The sequence below is a fragment of the Platalea leucorodia genome (genome assembly GCF_965183815.1).
Source record: "Platalea leucorodia genome assembly, chromosome: 15".
NCBI lineage: Eukaryota > Metazoa > Chordata > Aves > Pelecaniformes > Threskiornithidae > Platalea > Platalea leucorodia.
Window position 1 is genome coordinate 2,619,325 of NC_138837.1, and position 18,364 is coordinate 2,637,688.

Below are 18,364 nucleotides of genomic sequence, written 5' to 3' on the forward strand. Positions count from 1 at the left end.
TTAAAGCAGAATTTTGTCACCCAGCAGGAAATCTCAATTCCATCAGGCAGATTTAAGTCTCATTCATTTATTCCTTAACTGTTTTTGACTCACTGGCTAATGATGAAGGAAGGCTGCACTCAGAGTAGGCCTGAAGCGGGAGGGCGGCATGGCCTGCGTGCCGTCCCCCGGTCACAGCCAGCTGCCGTACCAGTTGTGCAACCGAGTGCCTTGTTTCCAATGAAGGTATCCTCCTCTGCCTCCTAATAGTAGCAAAATTGGAATTACTGTTTGAAAATCTTTTAAAAATTCTAGATTTGATGGGAAGGTACAAAACACCAAGCAAGGTATATGGATGCTTTTTGGACCCTGTTCTTCTGCAAGGGGACTGCAGTGCTCAGAAGCTAACAGATGTAGGGACATGGGAGCGTTATTTGGACATGCCGAGTTCCCATCTTGTTCCATGCCACATCCCTGTTTCCCAAGTATGTCTAAAGACACGGGCGCCTCTGCTCTCAGTATTAAACTAGATCATAAACTGCTATGTAAAATTAGTATAGAAAGAAAAACTAATCCTAGATTCCACCCACTCCTGCAATATCCGCATAAAACAGGTGAACACAGGCCCGGGCTCTGCCTCTCCGTACGCTACCTGCACGCCTGGGAGCAGCGGCTGCAGAGGTCACCGCGCCGCTCAAGCAGAAACTGCGCTGGCCGCGGCAAGGAGGCAGAGCCACGGCGCAGCCCCCCAGGGCTCGCAGCTGCTCTCTGAACACAGCTCTGCACCTCAGGGCTGCAGCACACGCTGGGGCAGTTCTCCCACCAGCTGCAAAGAAGGCATAGGAACTTGATCGTTTACTACAGTCAGGCCGGACTGTCACATCATGGGAAATATGTGGATATGATCTTGCAAGCGGCAGGAACGAAGGGAGGGTACAAGGGCAGGCAGAGGCAGGTTATGCCGATCGCTGTGACTCCCATTTTGCAGAACAGTGTACACTACACAGAGCGATTTAGGAAATAAAGACATGATTAGTTCGGGAGCTAATTTCCTTGGTGCTTTGAAGAATGTTGCAGGTGAGATATGATCCATGGTAATTATGGAGGAAGATAAAGACAGGAAAGTTTCTGGCAGAGCGCCAGGCCCAGGAATACCTGAATACCTCGGGAAAGGCATTATAGCTTGTACCATCGTTCTCTCAAATTATCCTTGATGCCTGAGCCATGACTATCACTGTTCACTAGGAAAAAAAGAGGGTGGGGAGGACAAATACAGTCTATTCCTTATCAGAGTGCAGTGCTGAGGAGAAGTGACAGTATGGAGGAGAAAGTGAATCTTGTTCCCATGGTGTCCTGGTTGTGGCTTGCGTAGAGTTGATTTTCTTCCTAGTAGCTGGTACAGTGCTGCGTTCTGGATTTAGGATGAGAATAATGTCGATAACACACTGATGTTTTAGCTGTTGCTCAGCAGTGCTTACACCAGTCAAGGACTTTCCAGCTTCCCCTGCTCTGCCCGGTGCCCAAGGAGCTGGGAGGGGGCACAGCCAGGACAGCTGGCCCGGACTGGCCCAGGGCTATTCCGTACCATATGGCGTCATGCCCAGTACAGAAACTGGGGGAGCTGGCCGGGGGGCAGCGATCGCTGCTTGGGGATGGGCTGGGCATCGGTCAGCGGGTGGTGAGCAGTTGCATCACTTGTTTTTCCTGGGTTTTGGCTCTCTCTCTCACTGTTTTCCTTTTCATTACTATTTATTATTATTATTTTATTTTATTTCATGTCAATTATTAAACTGTTCTTATCTCAACTGACAAGTTTTCTTACTTTTGCTCTTCAGATTCGGGGCGGGGGGGAGGGTGAGCGAGCAGCTGGGTGGTGCTTGGTTGCCGACGGGTTAAACCACGACACGTGGTAACTAGAGTTTGAAAAAAGTATATAGAAATCAATGTCATCTTACCATGTACGTTTACATATGGACCCACAGCAATAAAAAGTTATTCAGCTGCAAGTATCAGGAGACCACGGAATCACCATGAGACCACCCGAATCAGATCTGCTGTTTCAAGTAGCTGCGCTTGGTTTGGAACAACAGTGTCACCACCTGGAGAAACATTCTCACATTAGGCAGCACCAGTTTGGGATTTAGATGGGAAGAAGAAACCTCCAAAACAACTTCCAAGTGATCTAACTTAGCAGCCCTACTCAACAGAAAGTGCCATAAGCTCTTCCATGCCTGTTAAAGTTCAAGGTCAGACGCTTCCACAGGGGTGAACAACACAGACAAGACCACTTCCAACTGGGATGGAGCATCTCGGACATGGTCTCCTGTCACAGCACCCTAAGTTCTTACCACAGTACGCAGATGACATGGGAACCGTCTACCACAATGGAAGTCCAAGAAATTATGGCTCAAAATACGGCACAGTTACAGCTATTAAAGAGAAGTGTTCAGTCTAAGTGAGAAAAAATATGTCTCAGAAATTAAGTTAAAACTTGGAAGAAATCTCTTGAGAACCATTCAGTGTTAACTGTGGCAATGACATACATTTCTATTAATTCCACTGCAATCAATTTAATATCTAAGTTAATATCTAATATCCATGAGCTACAGCAATACAAATTCCCAAATGGAAAAAGTTCAGAGATGAAGGTCCTGATTAAACGGACACTCATGTTCTACCGGAGCCCTCTGAGAGATTCAAATAATACCTTGCACTATTTGACTTGTTTTCTGAAAGCACAATACCAGTGCTATTGAAAGCAGGAGAACAGAATGTGTTTATTATCCTAGCTTTTATATCTGCGGTACAATTCTTTATCCGTGACCCAGAAACAAATTAGAGGGACACTGTCAAGTTGTATATTTTAATGGTCGTCTTTCCTCTGTGCTACCAGCAATCTGAGATTTTTTCAGTGCCTAGAGGTTTAAACAAATTAAAGCTTTTGTTTGTTTACTTTTTGCCTTTCATTAATTTCACAGAAATGAAACTCCTCAGGTTCCTTTGTCTCCCTACAGCCTGTTAATTAGGACAGGGTGTTCGCATTTGGACTTCCAGGGAAGAGTCTGAAATCCCACCGCATTGCTTCTTGTAGGAGTTTTGAAGTGAGCAAGAGGCAGCCATCGCTGTTCCAGTCATCCTTGGGAAATGGGAGACTCTAAAGAACTGATATGAATGCAAGTATGTTGCTGAAAAATCCAGTGAGAGTTTGAGATTGTTTTGTCTGTCTTTGGGGAGGAATTCAAACAATTGCAGCAGACAGAAATACAACAGAGCACCTGAGCATATATTAAATTGTGAAATTGCCACAAAAAATGCCAAACAAACATGTTTTAGAGAGTAAAGGCCCGTCATCTGGACAGTTTTAAGCATTTTCACCATTATAAATGATGCCTTGAGTTGTTTTTGTTCCTTATAAGATGATCAGCAGAACTACTATGCAGTCCCGACTCTTTTATACAGATTATGAAAGATGGGGACAGTCACACAATCTTCCCAGGCCTTAGTTTCCCCGTTTGTTTTAAGGCATTACGACAAATTGCAGCCCCACAGTGAACGCAAGCTTGAATCCGTTCAGACTGGCAGAAGACTTTAACAGCCTCGGATGAAAGGTGTTAGAGAAGTGCCAAGTACTATCGCTGTAATTATCATTCAATATACACTGATCAAAAGAATGAAATGTGAATTAGCATTTCCTATTAGCCCTACTTACAGCCTAAATTTTAAATATTCCTCCCACGGGCTCTCTCCATGAAAACATACAGGAACTGTTGGTATTGCTCATATGGCTACAACACTGTTTCTACAAGAGTGGAGGAATGGAGCGATCTAAAGAGGAGTCAAAAAATCATGAGAATAACACAGGTTTCTCCTACAAAAGCTCGCTCAGGCTTTCTGGGAAGAGCTTGGAGCTGCTTTCTCACTCTCACTCCTTCCCTGTCTCCAGCCTCCTTCCTGGCACAAGGATGTGATCTTCTGCTGCAGCTCTAAGGATTTTCTGCTGTTGGCCGCCGCCGGACCCCGAACACCACCTCTCTGAAAGCCACTGGCTTTCACGTACCCCAGAGGAGGGAGTCCTGCGGTCCTCAAAGGATGAGAAAGTGGAAGCATTTGGAGCAGCTAAATGAAATCCATGGAATTGTGCTAATTAACACCCACTGCAGAGCCAGACAACTTGCTGAAATGTTTGTTTTCCCCTTTCTCACCTGGGAACTACGCAGTATTTGACTTATTTTCCCTAGAAACACAAGCTCCCCTGTTAATCCACTGCCCAGGCCTAATATAGGAAGCAAAAATGTGAGTTTCTCCCCTAGTCCTGAATATGTTTCAGGGGTGGCTAAGGCACAGCAATTTAGTGATTCATGGCCATCTCCCTCCTGGTGGAAGTTGCCATCGCTGCAGATTAAATAAGGGGGTCTGACTGCGCGCTGTGTGCATCCTCACCCTTTAGCAGCTGACCAAGCTCTATTAATTCTTCTTACACAAAGCATCTAACAGATGCTAACAATACCGGGTCATCTTCCATCCTCTCCGTACTGCCACAGACCAGAGCCAGCCTTGCTGCTCTCCGTACAGACGCCGTGGAACAGAGGGCTTTGCTGTCCAACCAGGTCAGTTTGATGGCAATCAAAAGCAGACCAAAAACATGCTCCACTCCACAAAAACTAAAACAGCGTTACTAATACTTTTAAAGTAGAGTGGCCTCAGTGTGCGAATTAAGCTGTTGATGAGCCCTTATGCCTCTTCCTTTCTGTAAGGCTGTCCTTTAGACAGCTGCAGGCTTGGAAAAAGAGACCTCCCTGGAACATATTCAGTTCAAAAAGGAAAAAAAATCCATACCCTGCCTTGCTGAGTCCTTTTCAGTGAAGCAGGTCATAGCACCATGTCTTTTATCCTGTCATTCCTGTCTCCTGCTTGATGCACATAATAAATCCACCGTGGTTTGAACTGCAGCTCTGTGCTGAAGTCTTGACAATCCCACGTATCTTTAACCATGCTGTCTTCCAGTACTCCCCCAACTGGAAACTCCAAGTTTACTTAGAAAATTTTCAATATACAAGGTCAGACTGAAAAGGTTAAACATATCTACAATCAGTTTCATTTCCCAGTTCCTGTGCTAGGTAACACTGAGTATGGAAAAAGACTCCCTTTTTTAAAACAACATCTTTCATGCCTTAACTAGAATTTATCCTATGTCTCATAAAGTACATGCAAAAATTGAAGAGCAAAAATATCCAGAGATTTACGCTAACAGCTGACTTAGAAAAATAAGACAGAGGGCTCTAATTTTAATAACAAGCAATTGGAAATTTGACAACATGGGGTGCTGGCAGAGAAAGTACGAAAGCCAGGCATGTCTGACCTGGGAACGACGACTTGGGAGTCCAGAAAACCACTTACTCATTTTCACATGACAGCATCAAGTTTGAGAAGAATATTTAATTCTCTTGAAACTGAAGGAGGATTTCAGAGAAGTATTTAGGAGTAGCTTAGCTAGTCGTTAACACCAGGACTGGGAATTAGAAATTAAGAAATTCAGCACAGGACATAATTCCTGGCTTTGCTGCATGATCACATTTAAGTTAGTTAACTTTTCCCTACTTCAGTTTTCCCGTCTGCAAAACGAGGGAGCTCATAACTAGCCACCTTTGCGGAGAGCCTGGAAACCCATCAACAAAAGATGCTTTAAGAGCACAAAGTCTGCGTGCTGTTGATGTACCTGACAAAAAAGCATCTGACAGTCAGGTTAGCACTCCTAATTTTTGCAAAACACTACCAGTGAGACTAGCAATAACTGCAGATGCTCAAGATGACCTCGTTTTTCTTCCAATCCCTAAAATGCTCAGCAACCCAACGCTTCCAAGCATGTCCTGACTGAATTGACAGATACATTCTCAAAGTAATTTACATATTTCTTGCTGCCACTAACACTGGTTATCCAAATTCAGTTGCAGTTGACAGTTTAATGATAATAGCTTTCTGTTTATATATCATCTGCGATAATGTTCCCATTCTCCTTAAATTCAGTCCCCGTAAAAGGGGTGCTCTAATGTATGCAGCCACAGACCAAAATGATAGTAATTTTCCCTTCTAGTTGGAATGGTTTAGTAAACAATTACATTTCAATTAAAGACGGGGTGATCATGCCGAGGAAAGCACCATTCAGCTCTTCACATAATACAGGAAGATAAATTCTCCAAAGTCAAACTATTATAATACAATTTACATGACTGCTTTTGAAAAAAAAAATTAAAACAAAATGGAAAATAGTGTATATTATGCACAGGCAAAAACTTGGGAAAAAATCCTTCAATATCTGGTCCACAGCAGCTTGAACCAGGACCCCATTATTTAGGATTATGTTCAGTGAAGAGGAATGGTAGAAGGGTTACTCACTTTCATCTCTCCAGGAGTCTCCATTTAGTGGTATGCCATTAGTATTTAATACTTCATTTATCAAGGATTAAAAACAGGATAGATGGAGGAATGCTGTAAGAGTAGCTTATAATGTATCACTGTAAATTCAGCTGTGTACCCAACCCAAACAGGCCCAAAAACCGCTGGAAAGCAAGTTAACATTACAAGCAGAAGAAGAACTAAAACCTAAAAAGATTTCATATTTCTTCGTGCCTACAAATGCTTCATTATTAAAGGCCCTGAAAGGCAGAGCAATGACGAATGAGCCAGAAAGGACAGCTCCTGCGCCAAGACATCACGCTCAGTGCAGAACAATAGCCAACAAGCAGACGATGAGGGAACACAGAAAACGAGGCATGATACTCATCGTCATGATGGCCAATGAGCCGGCGAAGAGTGCGTTTATACCACTGCGTTTGGCCTTTGAAGCCTCTCTGAGAATTGTTTCCCTTCCAATCCAATTTACACAGTTCTGGGGACGGGCAGCCTGATCACGTCGCTTAGAGCTGCAGCGCGCTTTGGGTTTGTTCTGTTGGGGGGAGTTTGTAGCCAATGTGGCTTCAACCAGAAGCAGCACAGAAGTGTTTTCTGAGATGCTGGAAAGCAAATGATTGATAGTAGAATTGAGGGTTAAAGATCTGGAGAGAAGAAAATCCTAAACCCTATCTAGCATTTTGGGGTAAGAGAGAGTATACAGATGCTTCCTCAGGCGCAGCTCTGTAAGAAAGGCAGAGAGCCATTTTCAAGCTGTTTAAAAATATTCAGACTACATATGTGATATTAATTTACTCTATTTGGAAGGAGGCTCCTTGCACAGTCAGTGAGGTAGACTAACAGCAAGAAATCATTCTGGTTTCTTGATCCAATCGCTTAGTCCAACTCTTTTGCACAAGTTCTTTGGCAATCTGGACTTCTGCTTGGCCTGGGATATTTGCACAGAGAACTAGATAAACCAGGGTCTAATAAAGGCAGTCGATAGATGGCAGTACTCTAATGAGATGGGAGAGAAGTCACCACACAGCAAGTCTCAGCAATCCCACCCTTGCTCCTGATTTCCCTGCAATGTGGGCAGAGCAGGAGGATTTAATACCCAGCAGAGTTTCCCATCTTCTGGTTCCTGTGTTTGATAATATGCAACACAAATTTCAGCTTTAACCCATCCCACACCTTAAGCTATTTGGATGCAATGCAGAGAGGCTAAATGCCTCTCTGTATTCTTCTAACAGGTAAATGTCAGCCAACAGCAACGCTTCCCTCCTCTCCTCCTGGGCCTGGAGGAGAGTCCAGCATTTGCCCCCGGTTACGTTGCTGTCTACAGCTCTTGAGCGTTATCAGCTGCTACCAATTACCCATTCTCAGTGGAGACCACTCGAGGTCACCACCTAAGCAGGCAACATTTTAACTGACATCTCATGCTAAGTCAAGCCTTCTGTCTTTCTTTTTCTATCCTTAGATATTGACATTTCTTGAAGCACTTGTTAATTAGGTTTCTTCATTCCAGGGACAGAATTATGACAAATTGGAAGGGTTCCAACAAGACCCTTTACGTCTAAAGACATCTCCTGCAAACGTGTGTGTGAGGATAGTCAGCCTCTTCCATGAGTGTATCAGATATAATAAATTCATTAGGACCAGAATTTCCCTGCTTATATTTAAGTTTTATACTGACATGCACCAAATCTACTGTTCCTAGGCGCTGGTGGAGCAGTCAGAAAGCTTTCTTCTAGTCCACACGAAGCACTGTGTGGCTGGCAATGGGAAGTACATTCACCATTTTCCAGTCAGACATAGACGAAAAAGCAAATACTGAACTTGGTGCTCAGAGCAGATCCCCAATCAGGGACCTCAGATGAGCGGTCACTTGGATTACAGGCTTGGATTCATTAGACTACATCGGATCATACAAAGCTCTGATAGCACAGAAGTTAAGTGAGGTCGTTTTACATGGAAAATAATAATTTTACAACATGAGATAACTAGGGCTAGGGAAGAATTTTTCATGTTTAAGAAGCTCTATTAAAAATTTCTTTTTCTAGAAGGAATAAGAACAGCTAGTTCACATACTAAGATGTAGAAATCTTAAGGCTTGATTTTCAAGGTTATATTCTATGACTCAAAAAAAATAGCATAAGCTGCTGTTTTCCAAAGTTGCTACAAAAGCCATATGCCCAGTTAACTGTAACTTGCCTGGCAAACTTCTGCACGGGAAGGGATCACTTCCACCCTAGTTTGCTTTAGATTTCAAACAAAAGAAAGCAACTGGGCACGCGGCGCTGACAAAATGGCTGAATCCAATAGCTCCTGAGCTTACTAGTCCCTTGGAGACTCAACAGCAGAAGGATGGAGATGTCAGGGAAGAACAATGAGCTGTAAAATATGAAAAGCTTACAACATCAAAACCTACAGCAGCAGGCTCAAAAGTAATAATCCCATTACCACTAAACTAAAGCACTAATTACTATTCCCAGTGGCTGGAGTGGACTGACTGCTAATGTTCCTCTGGTTAATGAAGGAAGGTGAGGGAGAATATATTTCTTAAGTCAGACATCTGCTGAAATCTGGGAAGCCATAAAAACTGTATGTAATGAAGCCATTCATATTAATGACAATAACATTCGGAGGGCTGAGTAGGAACAGAAATGAGATGATAGTGGATTGTAACTCAGAGAAGACAAACGCTCTGTATTATCCATGTGATGACTGCCCTTACTGAATCCACACGGAATAACAGAGCCAGTCAAAGCAAGCAACCACATCCCACGTAGGCTGCTTCGCTAACAAGAGCTAACCTGCTTAAAGACAGGAATAACTTCTCTAAAAACATAAAGCAGGATATATGCCATTGGGAAAGGAATAACCAGCATTTTATTTTCACTGGCTACAAGTACACTAAGAAAAACACTCCCCGATCCTCTATCTTGTGAAGAACCCAGATTTTCCCATCATTCTTTGCCTTTTTCATCAACAAGTAGGACATTGTGTAAGGTTCAAAGATACTCATTTACTGAGATGGATTCTGATAAATGAAAGGCACAAAGCAAAAGCATGCCTATTCAGTTAGCTTCACTGTGTTTCTGTCTGCCATGCTCCGAGTTTTAGGGCATTTGTAACTGATAATCAATTCAGATAGAAGGTATATGGCTTGTGGAACAAGGGGGTTAGAGAAAAAAATTAGTTTCCCTCTTGGCATTGAAACAAGATGCACCTTGCTTAGCAAAAAGGTGATACCACAAGAGGAATCAGACTAAAAGATGATCCGTCTGTGTTTTGACCTGATAGAACAGGGAGCTCTAGGGAGAATAACTTTCATCAGCTCCAGAAAAAAGAAAACCAAACATGCCCCTGCAGCAAATGCTCAGAGACATCTCATAGTCCATTGTTTTTCTGTTTCATTGTCTCCAGTATTTGCCCCATACTGTACACACTCCTTCAAAACAGACCTCATCTCCTGCCAGCCACTCACTTTTCATCACTTTTTCCCCTTTCATTTAGCAAATAAGACAGTACCAAAAACCACGCTCTCATAAATTCCGCATGTGTTTGCATATAATGGCTACAGAATGCACCTCCACAGTGAATGTTACGCATTCACAAACTTAGAATTTATAGAACTCAAATAAACTACTTAGACAAATTGCTATTAATGATTCATTCATCAGTGCAAATGTTCTCAGGTGAACTGGGTGTGCTCAGGTTTTTTTTTTAGATTGCACCATTGTCTTTCCTTTGCAGTTCTGGTTCTACCTATCTCGGCTTGTTATGAAATAGCTGAGCCTGTAGAGTAGGTGTGGCCTGCAAAGAAAACCTATAAACATACGTTGAGAAAACCAGCTCCAAGACCATTTGCCTCTTCTCTAAATAAAAATACCTTTGTGCAAACTTATTATCCACATAGATCAGGCATTTTCCTCCTGAAAATATAACGTTCTGGTTGCCTTGGCTATCACTCGTTCTGGGTATATCCATCTCCAGCTGTGTATACTTTATGCTTGTACTTATTTTTTAAAATCTCTAAATAGATTTCTCTCTTACTATTACTGGAGGTTACCCTAAATGTTACTCAAAATACCTCGGTAACTTCAGCTGATTACAAAGCCCCAGCCTCCCAAGACTCTATTGCATTAACTATAGACATGTCCAGGTTGATGATACATTAGAAAAAAAAAAAAAAACCAGCTACTCTCAGCTGCATGTTTATTGCCCACTTTAAAAAAAATATTTATTTTGATTCCACCATTGTGCTTCTATTTGTCAGCTGAGTGTACTCCTAAATTAAATAATTACTTGGATTTGATATTATTTGTTAGAGAACACAGTCCTTGTGGTAAAAATTACTGTGCTCCACTGCAGAAGTCTATCTAATATCTGCAGGATGTTAGAAAGATGCCTTGTATCGGTGGGGAGGCAGTGATGTGTACCACTGTGCACATTCTAACTAAAGAAGAAGCAAAGACTTTTAACTCACTCCAGAACTGCTCTCCAAGGTATGACAGGGCCCATCTTCTAAAGCTATGAGCCAGCCCAAACATCTGATCTGGTAGGAGATGAGAGGGCAGGGAGAGGGGAGCCCTGTGGTGAGACTCGTTACCCCTCCTCATATCGCAGTGCAGCTGTTGGCAACTACTCTGTCGTCTGCAGCATCACAAAGCCAGGGCTCAGCACTGGCAGATCCCTCGGTCAGCTGCCAGCTCTGACTTCTTTGGGTCTTTGGCTCCCTTCTGTAAAATGGGCACAGTAGTGCCCTTCCCCATGGAGCAACAAGACCCTGTTTGTCCCGTTTGATCTTGGTATCACTGTTGTTCATGTTAGTGGTGCTGCTCTGTTCCACTCCCCAATGACATCCCGTTCTTTACATACTGCTGTCACAGCAAAACAGTGATATTGGCAGAGCATCTCAAAGCAAAAGGATTGAAGAAATGGAAAACATTGAATGGCTCCTCTAGGCTCCTGCAGGGAGAGGATTCCAGGCTCTGGGGAATCACCAGCTTGGCAGGTTTTCTGTTAGCTTAGAAAAGGTTCTTCTACAGGAGAATTTCTCTCTGTAGGAGTACGAGGACATACCGTACAGTTGCAGACCAGTAAATACATCTATGAATATACTGCACTGCCCTAGGATTCACAAAGGAAATCTCCCAAGTTTCCCAAGTGAAACAACTTACCCAAACCTGCTCCAGATTCAAATTCATATTTTGTTTCTTTACCAAGAAATATTTTACAGTTGCTTGTTGCTAACAGCATCTAACAACAACACATGTACGTAAAAATAAGTCATCAACCGGTTTCACGTACGCCACCTCTTCTCTCAGGATGAGCAAGTTCCTCTCCCTTCTGGCAAAACCCCACGACAACCATTAGGACGCCATAACAATCATTAAGACGGGGAGAGACGCTTACCGTGACCCGGAAGGGCGTCGTGGCAGCAGGCTCCATGGTGGGGTTCTTCTCGGTGACCCCGCTGGGCATGCTGCGCCTCTGCCCACACCTCTCCGGCGGGGACTCTGTGGATGGTACAGAAAACAAAGGACAATTACAAACACACAAGCACAGGAACAGTCCCGGAACGTCAGCAGGCCATGCAAAATGTGGCTTCTTCCTTTGAGATGCCCTTGCAAATGAGCCGACACAACCACCCCACTGTATCTGCTCGTATTTCCCACAGCCGCCTAGAACAACGTTCAATCAGCAAGACTTTCACCTTCAACAATTAGCATTTTTTATACAACTGTAAGCTTCAGATAATGCCTGACAGGTTGGCATTATCATTATTTCCAGTCTGCAGATGGGTAAACAGAAAATGTATTGAGCTGAGTGAGAATTATATGCAAAGTACAGATCCGTGCACTTGTGGACTTCATACTCCTAAGGGAAACTGCTAATGGGGTTACAGGCACAAGATGCTTAAGTTACCTCTCTAATTCCTCTAGCAATTTGCTTTGTAACTAGGAAAAAATTATTAAATCCTGCATTTGTAGGATTATGTAGTATACATATCCATAAAGTATAAAATGTGGATAGGAATACTTACCTCCTTCCCTACTGGTGAGGAAGGGATGGGGCTGAAAAGGCTAAATTAACAAATATGCCTAACACTGAGAAGATTCAGAAAGATATTAAGTAAGGCCAGCAACAGCAGTACGGGGTGGTATTTCCCCAGTTCACAAACCCTCTTTGAAAGCACCATGGAACTCATAAAAATAGATCTATTTCCAAGCCGCCATTCAGTGGTGCTCAGACCTTGTAACAAGCTTCCCTTCTCCAACCATTTGAGAGCCCTTCTTAGCCAAGCATTTCCATCGCCCAAAAGGCGGAGCTGTGTCCTCTCCATTCTGTTGATCAGGAAGTCGAGAAAACGGGCAGGGCCTGTGGTCACCATCAGGTAGGCATGTAGCGATCATTTCAAGGGAAAAATGCAGGTGTCTGGACTACAGCGTTCTCAGGAGCAGACACACGAGACAAGGGCAGAAGAATGCTCCTCCTCGAACGGCGCTGGTGCTGCTGGAGGGGAGCTGTACAGTCTGCGTGAATCAACACGGGCCAGAGATATGCGCGTGGCTTTGCAGGGTACGAAAATGTCTTTCTATAGATCTCTACAGCAAGGCAAGAAGGTCAGAAGTACCAGCTCAATCATGTTTAGGAGCAGAGTTTAAGCCCATGTGAAGTGTCAGGAGTACAAAACAAGGCCTCAGCAAATCTCCTAGTGCTGCATCTTCATTTTCAAGCACCGGTGACTTTGCTGCTCCTTTGAAAGTAAGCACACGGGATTCCTTTGAGCTGAGTGCTTCTTTTTGGCTTGTCCCTGCCCTGCTCTGGCACTGACCACATCTGACAGTGGGAACTCTACGATTTTCACTCCGAGCCAGACTTTCGGGGACATGAAGAATTTTTACACTCAAAATCAGCCCCAAACTGTTTAAGAATTCTCAAAATGGGTACAAAAATTAACCAAATATCCGGTGGTATATAAATACACTGGGAAGGGGGAAGCTGGGGAAAGGCTTTTGTCAAAAACTGTCTTAGCTTTTTTTTTTTTTTTTTGCCACACACTAATACATATCAAAATATCGTCCTCTGCCATCAAACCATGGTCTCCTGAATACAGAATAGTGCAAGCTTTGCAGAAGATGAATGAAGCTCATACTTCTTATTCTCCCAGGACCCAGAATCTTCTTTACTCTTTTATTTATCCATATCCACTAGGTTGGACTTTTGTTAACTGAATTTCTCCCTTTCTGTAGGCTTCTTTTCCACAAATATTTTCTGTCCTTCTTGTCACCTTACCAACAAACCCTACTGATGTATAGAAATCCCTATAACTTTTGAAAGACGGTGTCTGGATATGCAACACTGAGTTATTTACTAAACAATGTGGGATCCAAGCAAAGACAACAGCAAATCAACAGCAGTTTCAGAATGACAGCAGATTTTTCACACTGTTGTTCTCTTTTTTAAAATGATGAGCGTAAAAATAAATTAAAACATGGAGATGAAATAAACATTGGGGGAACTTATTCTCCGACACAGTTTCACAGGAACAGGCATGCCAATGAATTGCTAGGATTCTTGGTTGGGAATGAGAGGTAGCCTGAAGAAGAGTACCTGCTGCGAAGGGAAATTAGGTGGTAGATTCTGCTAGAGGGAGGCTTCTACAAATTAGCATGCAAAGAAATCTAAAGATGGAGCAACCTATACTTCAGAATGTCTCGGACAATGATGTTCTCATAACCAGTGTAACTTAGAGGTGGTTTGTTTGCCAATTCTCAGCCTCGGCAATCTGCAATTTGCTGCCATCAGGTCTTGGCGAGGAGGGTTGTCCCCTTAGCAAGGTTCTCCTCTTGCCAAAGACTGCCATCACCCGGGATCTGTAAGAAACATCTAATACCTGCAATTCCACTCAACAGTTCCTAGATGTATCTTAAACTATTCCAGAAGGACAGCCTGGGAGATTCCACCCATGGACTGGGCGAAGTGCCTGTTCAACGGCATCTTCCTTGGTTGCAAATCCCGCCCATAATTCCTCACCAGCAGCCACATCACCTGTATGAGAGCCAGGCAGCCAAAATCAGCCAGTTCATTGCTTTCACAACTCCAGCCAAGCCTTCTGATGTCTTGGCCACTTTCTTTGCAGAATGCTGTGCTTTGAATCTCAACTTAAATTCAAAATCAAGTCCTTTGGTGTCATCTCCTTTCACACTAAGGCTCCCACCCCATTCCTTTGAACAGTGGCCTTTGTTTTGGACTGTCATAAAGAAACTACTTGGTATTACAGCATTTTGAAAGTGAGTTCAAGATGACAAGACAACTGAAGAAGATGCTTTGCATTTTCTTAATGACCAGAAGAATAAACATTGTTCAGAGCATTTCTCATATACATGGCTGGAAAGCAGGAACGATGGGATTACATGAAAAGCAGCTGCAAGAAAGGACTTTCCCCAGAGGCCGGCAGCGCCAGCACAGAGCCGTGCCCCCCAGCCCAGCACGCTTCTCGCCGTCAGCACCGAGGGAGAGCGCTCGCTGTGCCCTATAGGTGTTGCCCCACTATTGACTTGCACCACAGTGGTTTGCCAGACCAAAGCGCACAATTGTCTCACTTTCGGCAATCTGTCCATCTGCTTCCTCTTTCAACCACACAGGTCAGACCTCTTCAGAGAAAGGGAGAGTGCCTTATGACCCAGGGCTGATTAATAGCTGGGTTTGACTGCACTGAAGTCACAAACTGTACTCTTAAATTCTTACTTCATCATTAAAATATACCCAAAGCAGAGCCAGCAAACACATCAGTTTGACCCAGACGCACATACAAGGACGGGTTATGACCTAAAGCTTCCTATTCTTCTTAAGCTTATGCTTCATAAAGTATTTGGAGCCAAATCTCCATTTTAGCTCAGTTTAAGCACTGTGGGTACCACTGGAGAGGGGAGGCTTTGCAGGAGAGGCACATTACAAAACTCTTTATAAGAAACCAGAAATAACTAGAAGGAGGGTGGGGCGTGGGTGTTTGCGGAGGGGGGGGGAGCTGTTTGTTTTAAAGGGAAGTAAAAATAGCTTACAGGTAAATTAGTAACTCCTAACTACCAGAAATGTACAGCAGAACAGTTTGACATGGCAAACAATATGAATACATAAAGGTCTGAACTGCCTTTTTTACTTCTTCAGGGTTAGGGGAAAAGCCTGAGGCCAGGTTACTGGCATTAGCGATGTCTGCTTTAGCCAGCCCGCAGTAACACCGCGGCTGCCAGCCACCGCGTAAAAGGTCGCTCTAAGGCAATTATAAAAATGCTCCATAGCCACTAGAGGCTGAAAAAGAAATTTCTTAATTTACAGTAGAAGATATTCAGGCTAATCACTGGAAAAAAGTCTTCCCTTGGCACGGACAGTTACAGGTTGGGATTGATCGTCTAGAGAGATAAATGTATGTTCAAGCCTATCCTAAACCTTTCTGTGGCAGAGCTCTCCCTGTCAGGCGAGGTTCAGGTACGACGAGCTGCCTTCCCTCCCTGTCCTGGGGCAGACGGATACCAGGCGATCTCCTGAAATCCCTTCCAGCCTTACTTTCTGTGATTCCTGACAAATTTGCCCACTTGTGCATAAGACAAGCAAGCTACAAGAGATCAGATTCAGTATCTGACTTCAGCCTTTTCTTCACAACGTCTTCACACATCTTCCTCCTCTTCTGAACTTCCACTCCCTTTCTGGCTGGACAGACTCTACGGGCAGCTCTCTTACGCCTTGTAGAGCACAGAGTCCCGGGTCCTATACTGACCTCTGTTACAGCCTCCCAGTGTGACCCTTGGACATTTTAATGCTTTGCATCAGATTCACAATTGATAAAAACCTTGCAAATCCCAAAGGAACACTGCAAGGTTTCATTAATGAATGCCTGCCATCCATTCTGGATCCCAAGATAAAGGATTCCAGAATGAGGAACAGTATTAGTGCAGGCAGCTAACCACAGAATGACATTTCCAGAAGCACTTAGTATTATCAGATAACATCCTCGCTAGACAGTGAATTTCTCTGTTAGCTTAATACTATCCCTCAGCTCATAGAAATTCCAGGATTATACCTTCATTTGTCCATTTATTTGCTCTAGATCAGATTTGATCTGAGGATTTAGACACACAGTATCTCAGGACACTATTTGCCCTCCTGAAGTCCTCAACTTGTTATGAACTTAAAACCTCCAACTCTTTCTTTTATGACACAGAAGCCTGAAAATCACTGCAGTAACAGTCTGTTAAACGCGGATTAGAGTGCAGGCATACTGGGTCTGAAAATGGATTCCTTGGGCACGGCGTGGAAAGCCACGTTACCCAGCAGCAGAGATGCCAGTGCAGAACCAGATGCCCACAGAAAGGGATGGCTTTCTGATTCTGGGCCGTTTCCACCAGCCCACAATGCAATACCCAACTAAAGGACGAGACAGACACAGATGAGCAACAAGAAGTTGTCTAATTACCGTTGGACAACTGAATCAGGCAAGCCCACCTACGTATATTACCTGGGCTTTTAGAAGCTCTTAAAAATCTCAAAATTAGACTGGAAAAGGTTCTTAAGTCACTCTGACGAGGACCGTGGCAGTTCTGATAGAAATTCCTCATCTAATTTTCTCCTCATTGTTGGTGTTTTTTCTGTACTGCTCTAAGCTTGCCCGATGATAACCAGGCATTTCTGCTCACACTCTGTTTTACTTCCACTCTGCACGTTGTAGAACTGTGTCCCGATTCCTTTTTGTGACCAGGCACTGAATCTCCCCGTAAGCAGCACTGGTCAACGTCTGCCCCAGCCTGGCGCTGGGCTGGGGCTCAGCCACCTTGTGCAATCACAGCAGCACGAAGAAACAAACACCAGTGCTTCCCGCTTTTCCAAATATTTACAGAAGGCTGCGATGTTTGGGGTTTTCCCCAGCGCAGGATAAGATCTTCAAAGAGAAACTTCCTTGAAATTATCAACCCCCTGAAACCTCTCCCAGGTCATCACACACAGCTGGGTCCAAAACGCTGCTTGGTGTGTATTGCACTAGGATTTTTTTTTAAGCTGCCAGGGTTGAAAGCTTCCCACTGAGTTCACTGCCAACAGGAGGACACTGTAAACATTGCACATTAATTTAGGACCTAGGGCTTATGAATATTTCTGAAACTGTTTCTGTAAAGTAATAAACACATTTGTTTTGTTAACTAATTCAAGGCATTTGAATTGACAGATAATTCATCCCTACTACGCATTTCCATGCCTGTTCTTCATGCTGTGGAATGGTTACAGAGTGGCGCAGCAATCCCCCCCAAGGCTTCCAGGACATCGGCAGCAGAACAGACTGTGAGGAACTCCTGGCACCAGAGCTCTTGTTTAACCCACTCAACATCACCGCCGCCTTCGTTGCAACTTCTCAGACACTGCTACGGAGCAGGTCATTATGTGTAACAAACACACGAACAAATATTAGTACTGTTTACTTTTCACTTAGCAAGTGAGATGTTTTTACATTTGCATTACCTGCTCTTGTGAATCACAGCTAGTCCAAGAGATCATCAGGATTATGCTCTCATTAGTGGGAATGAAATACATTAACTCCTTCTGTTTGTTCATCTCTCTTCACGCTCGCCCCCTCTCCTGCTCTCCTCTCACACACAATTCCAGGGATCAGCCAGTGGAAGAGACAGTATGAACAAAAGCAAAGAGCACCAGCTGGAAAGAACAGCTAACAAGCAGGCACTGCCCAGCAAGTTGACTTTCTGATATGAAACCGTTCCAAATCCAAACAAGAAAGGGAGGTACAAATCTGAATGAGCGTCAGAGAAGCTAGCCATGAGAAAACGTCTCCCTCAACTCACCAAAAGGAAGCCGTGCTTGTCAGCAACGCACATGCCATGGCACTCCGAACGAGCCAGGAGTAAGAGGAGAAGGAGAGATGATGACTTCATCAGAGGCAGCAAGGAAGAGAAGTATGACTGGAATGCCAGACAAGCCAGCAGCG

The 18,364-nt window shown here is 43.8% G+C and overlaps 1 protein-coding gene across 1 annotated transcript in view; it reads right to left on the reverse strand.

The window, feature by feature from the left end:
* Positions 1-18,364, reverse strand: part of DAB2IP (DAB2 interacting protein) — a gene marked incomplete at its 5' end in the record, with an annotated part of 206,941 nt that overhangs the window by 128,500 nt on the left and 60,077 nt on the right. Inside the window, one exon of the mRNA XM_082327221.1 lies at positions 11,788-11,891. Within this exon, the coding sequence (XP_082183347.1) occupies positions 11,788-11,891 (104 nt within the window). The remainder of the gene's footprint in view (positions 1-11,787; positions 11,892-18,364) is intronic.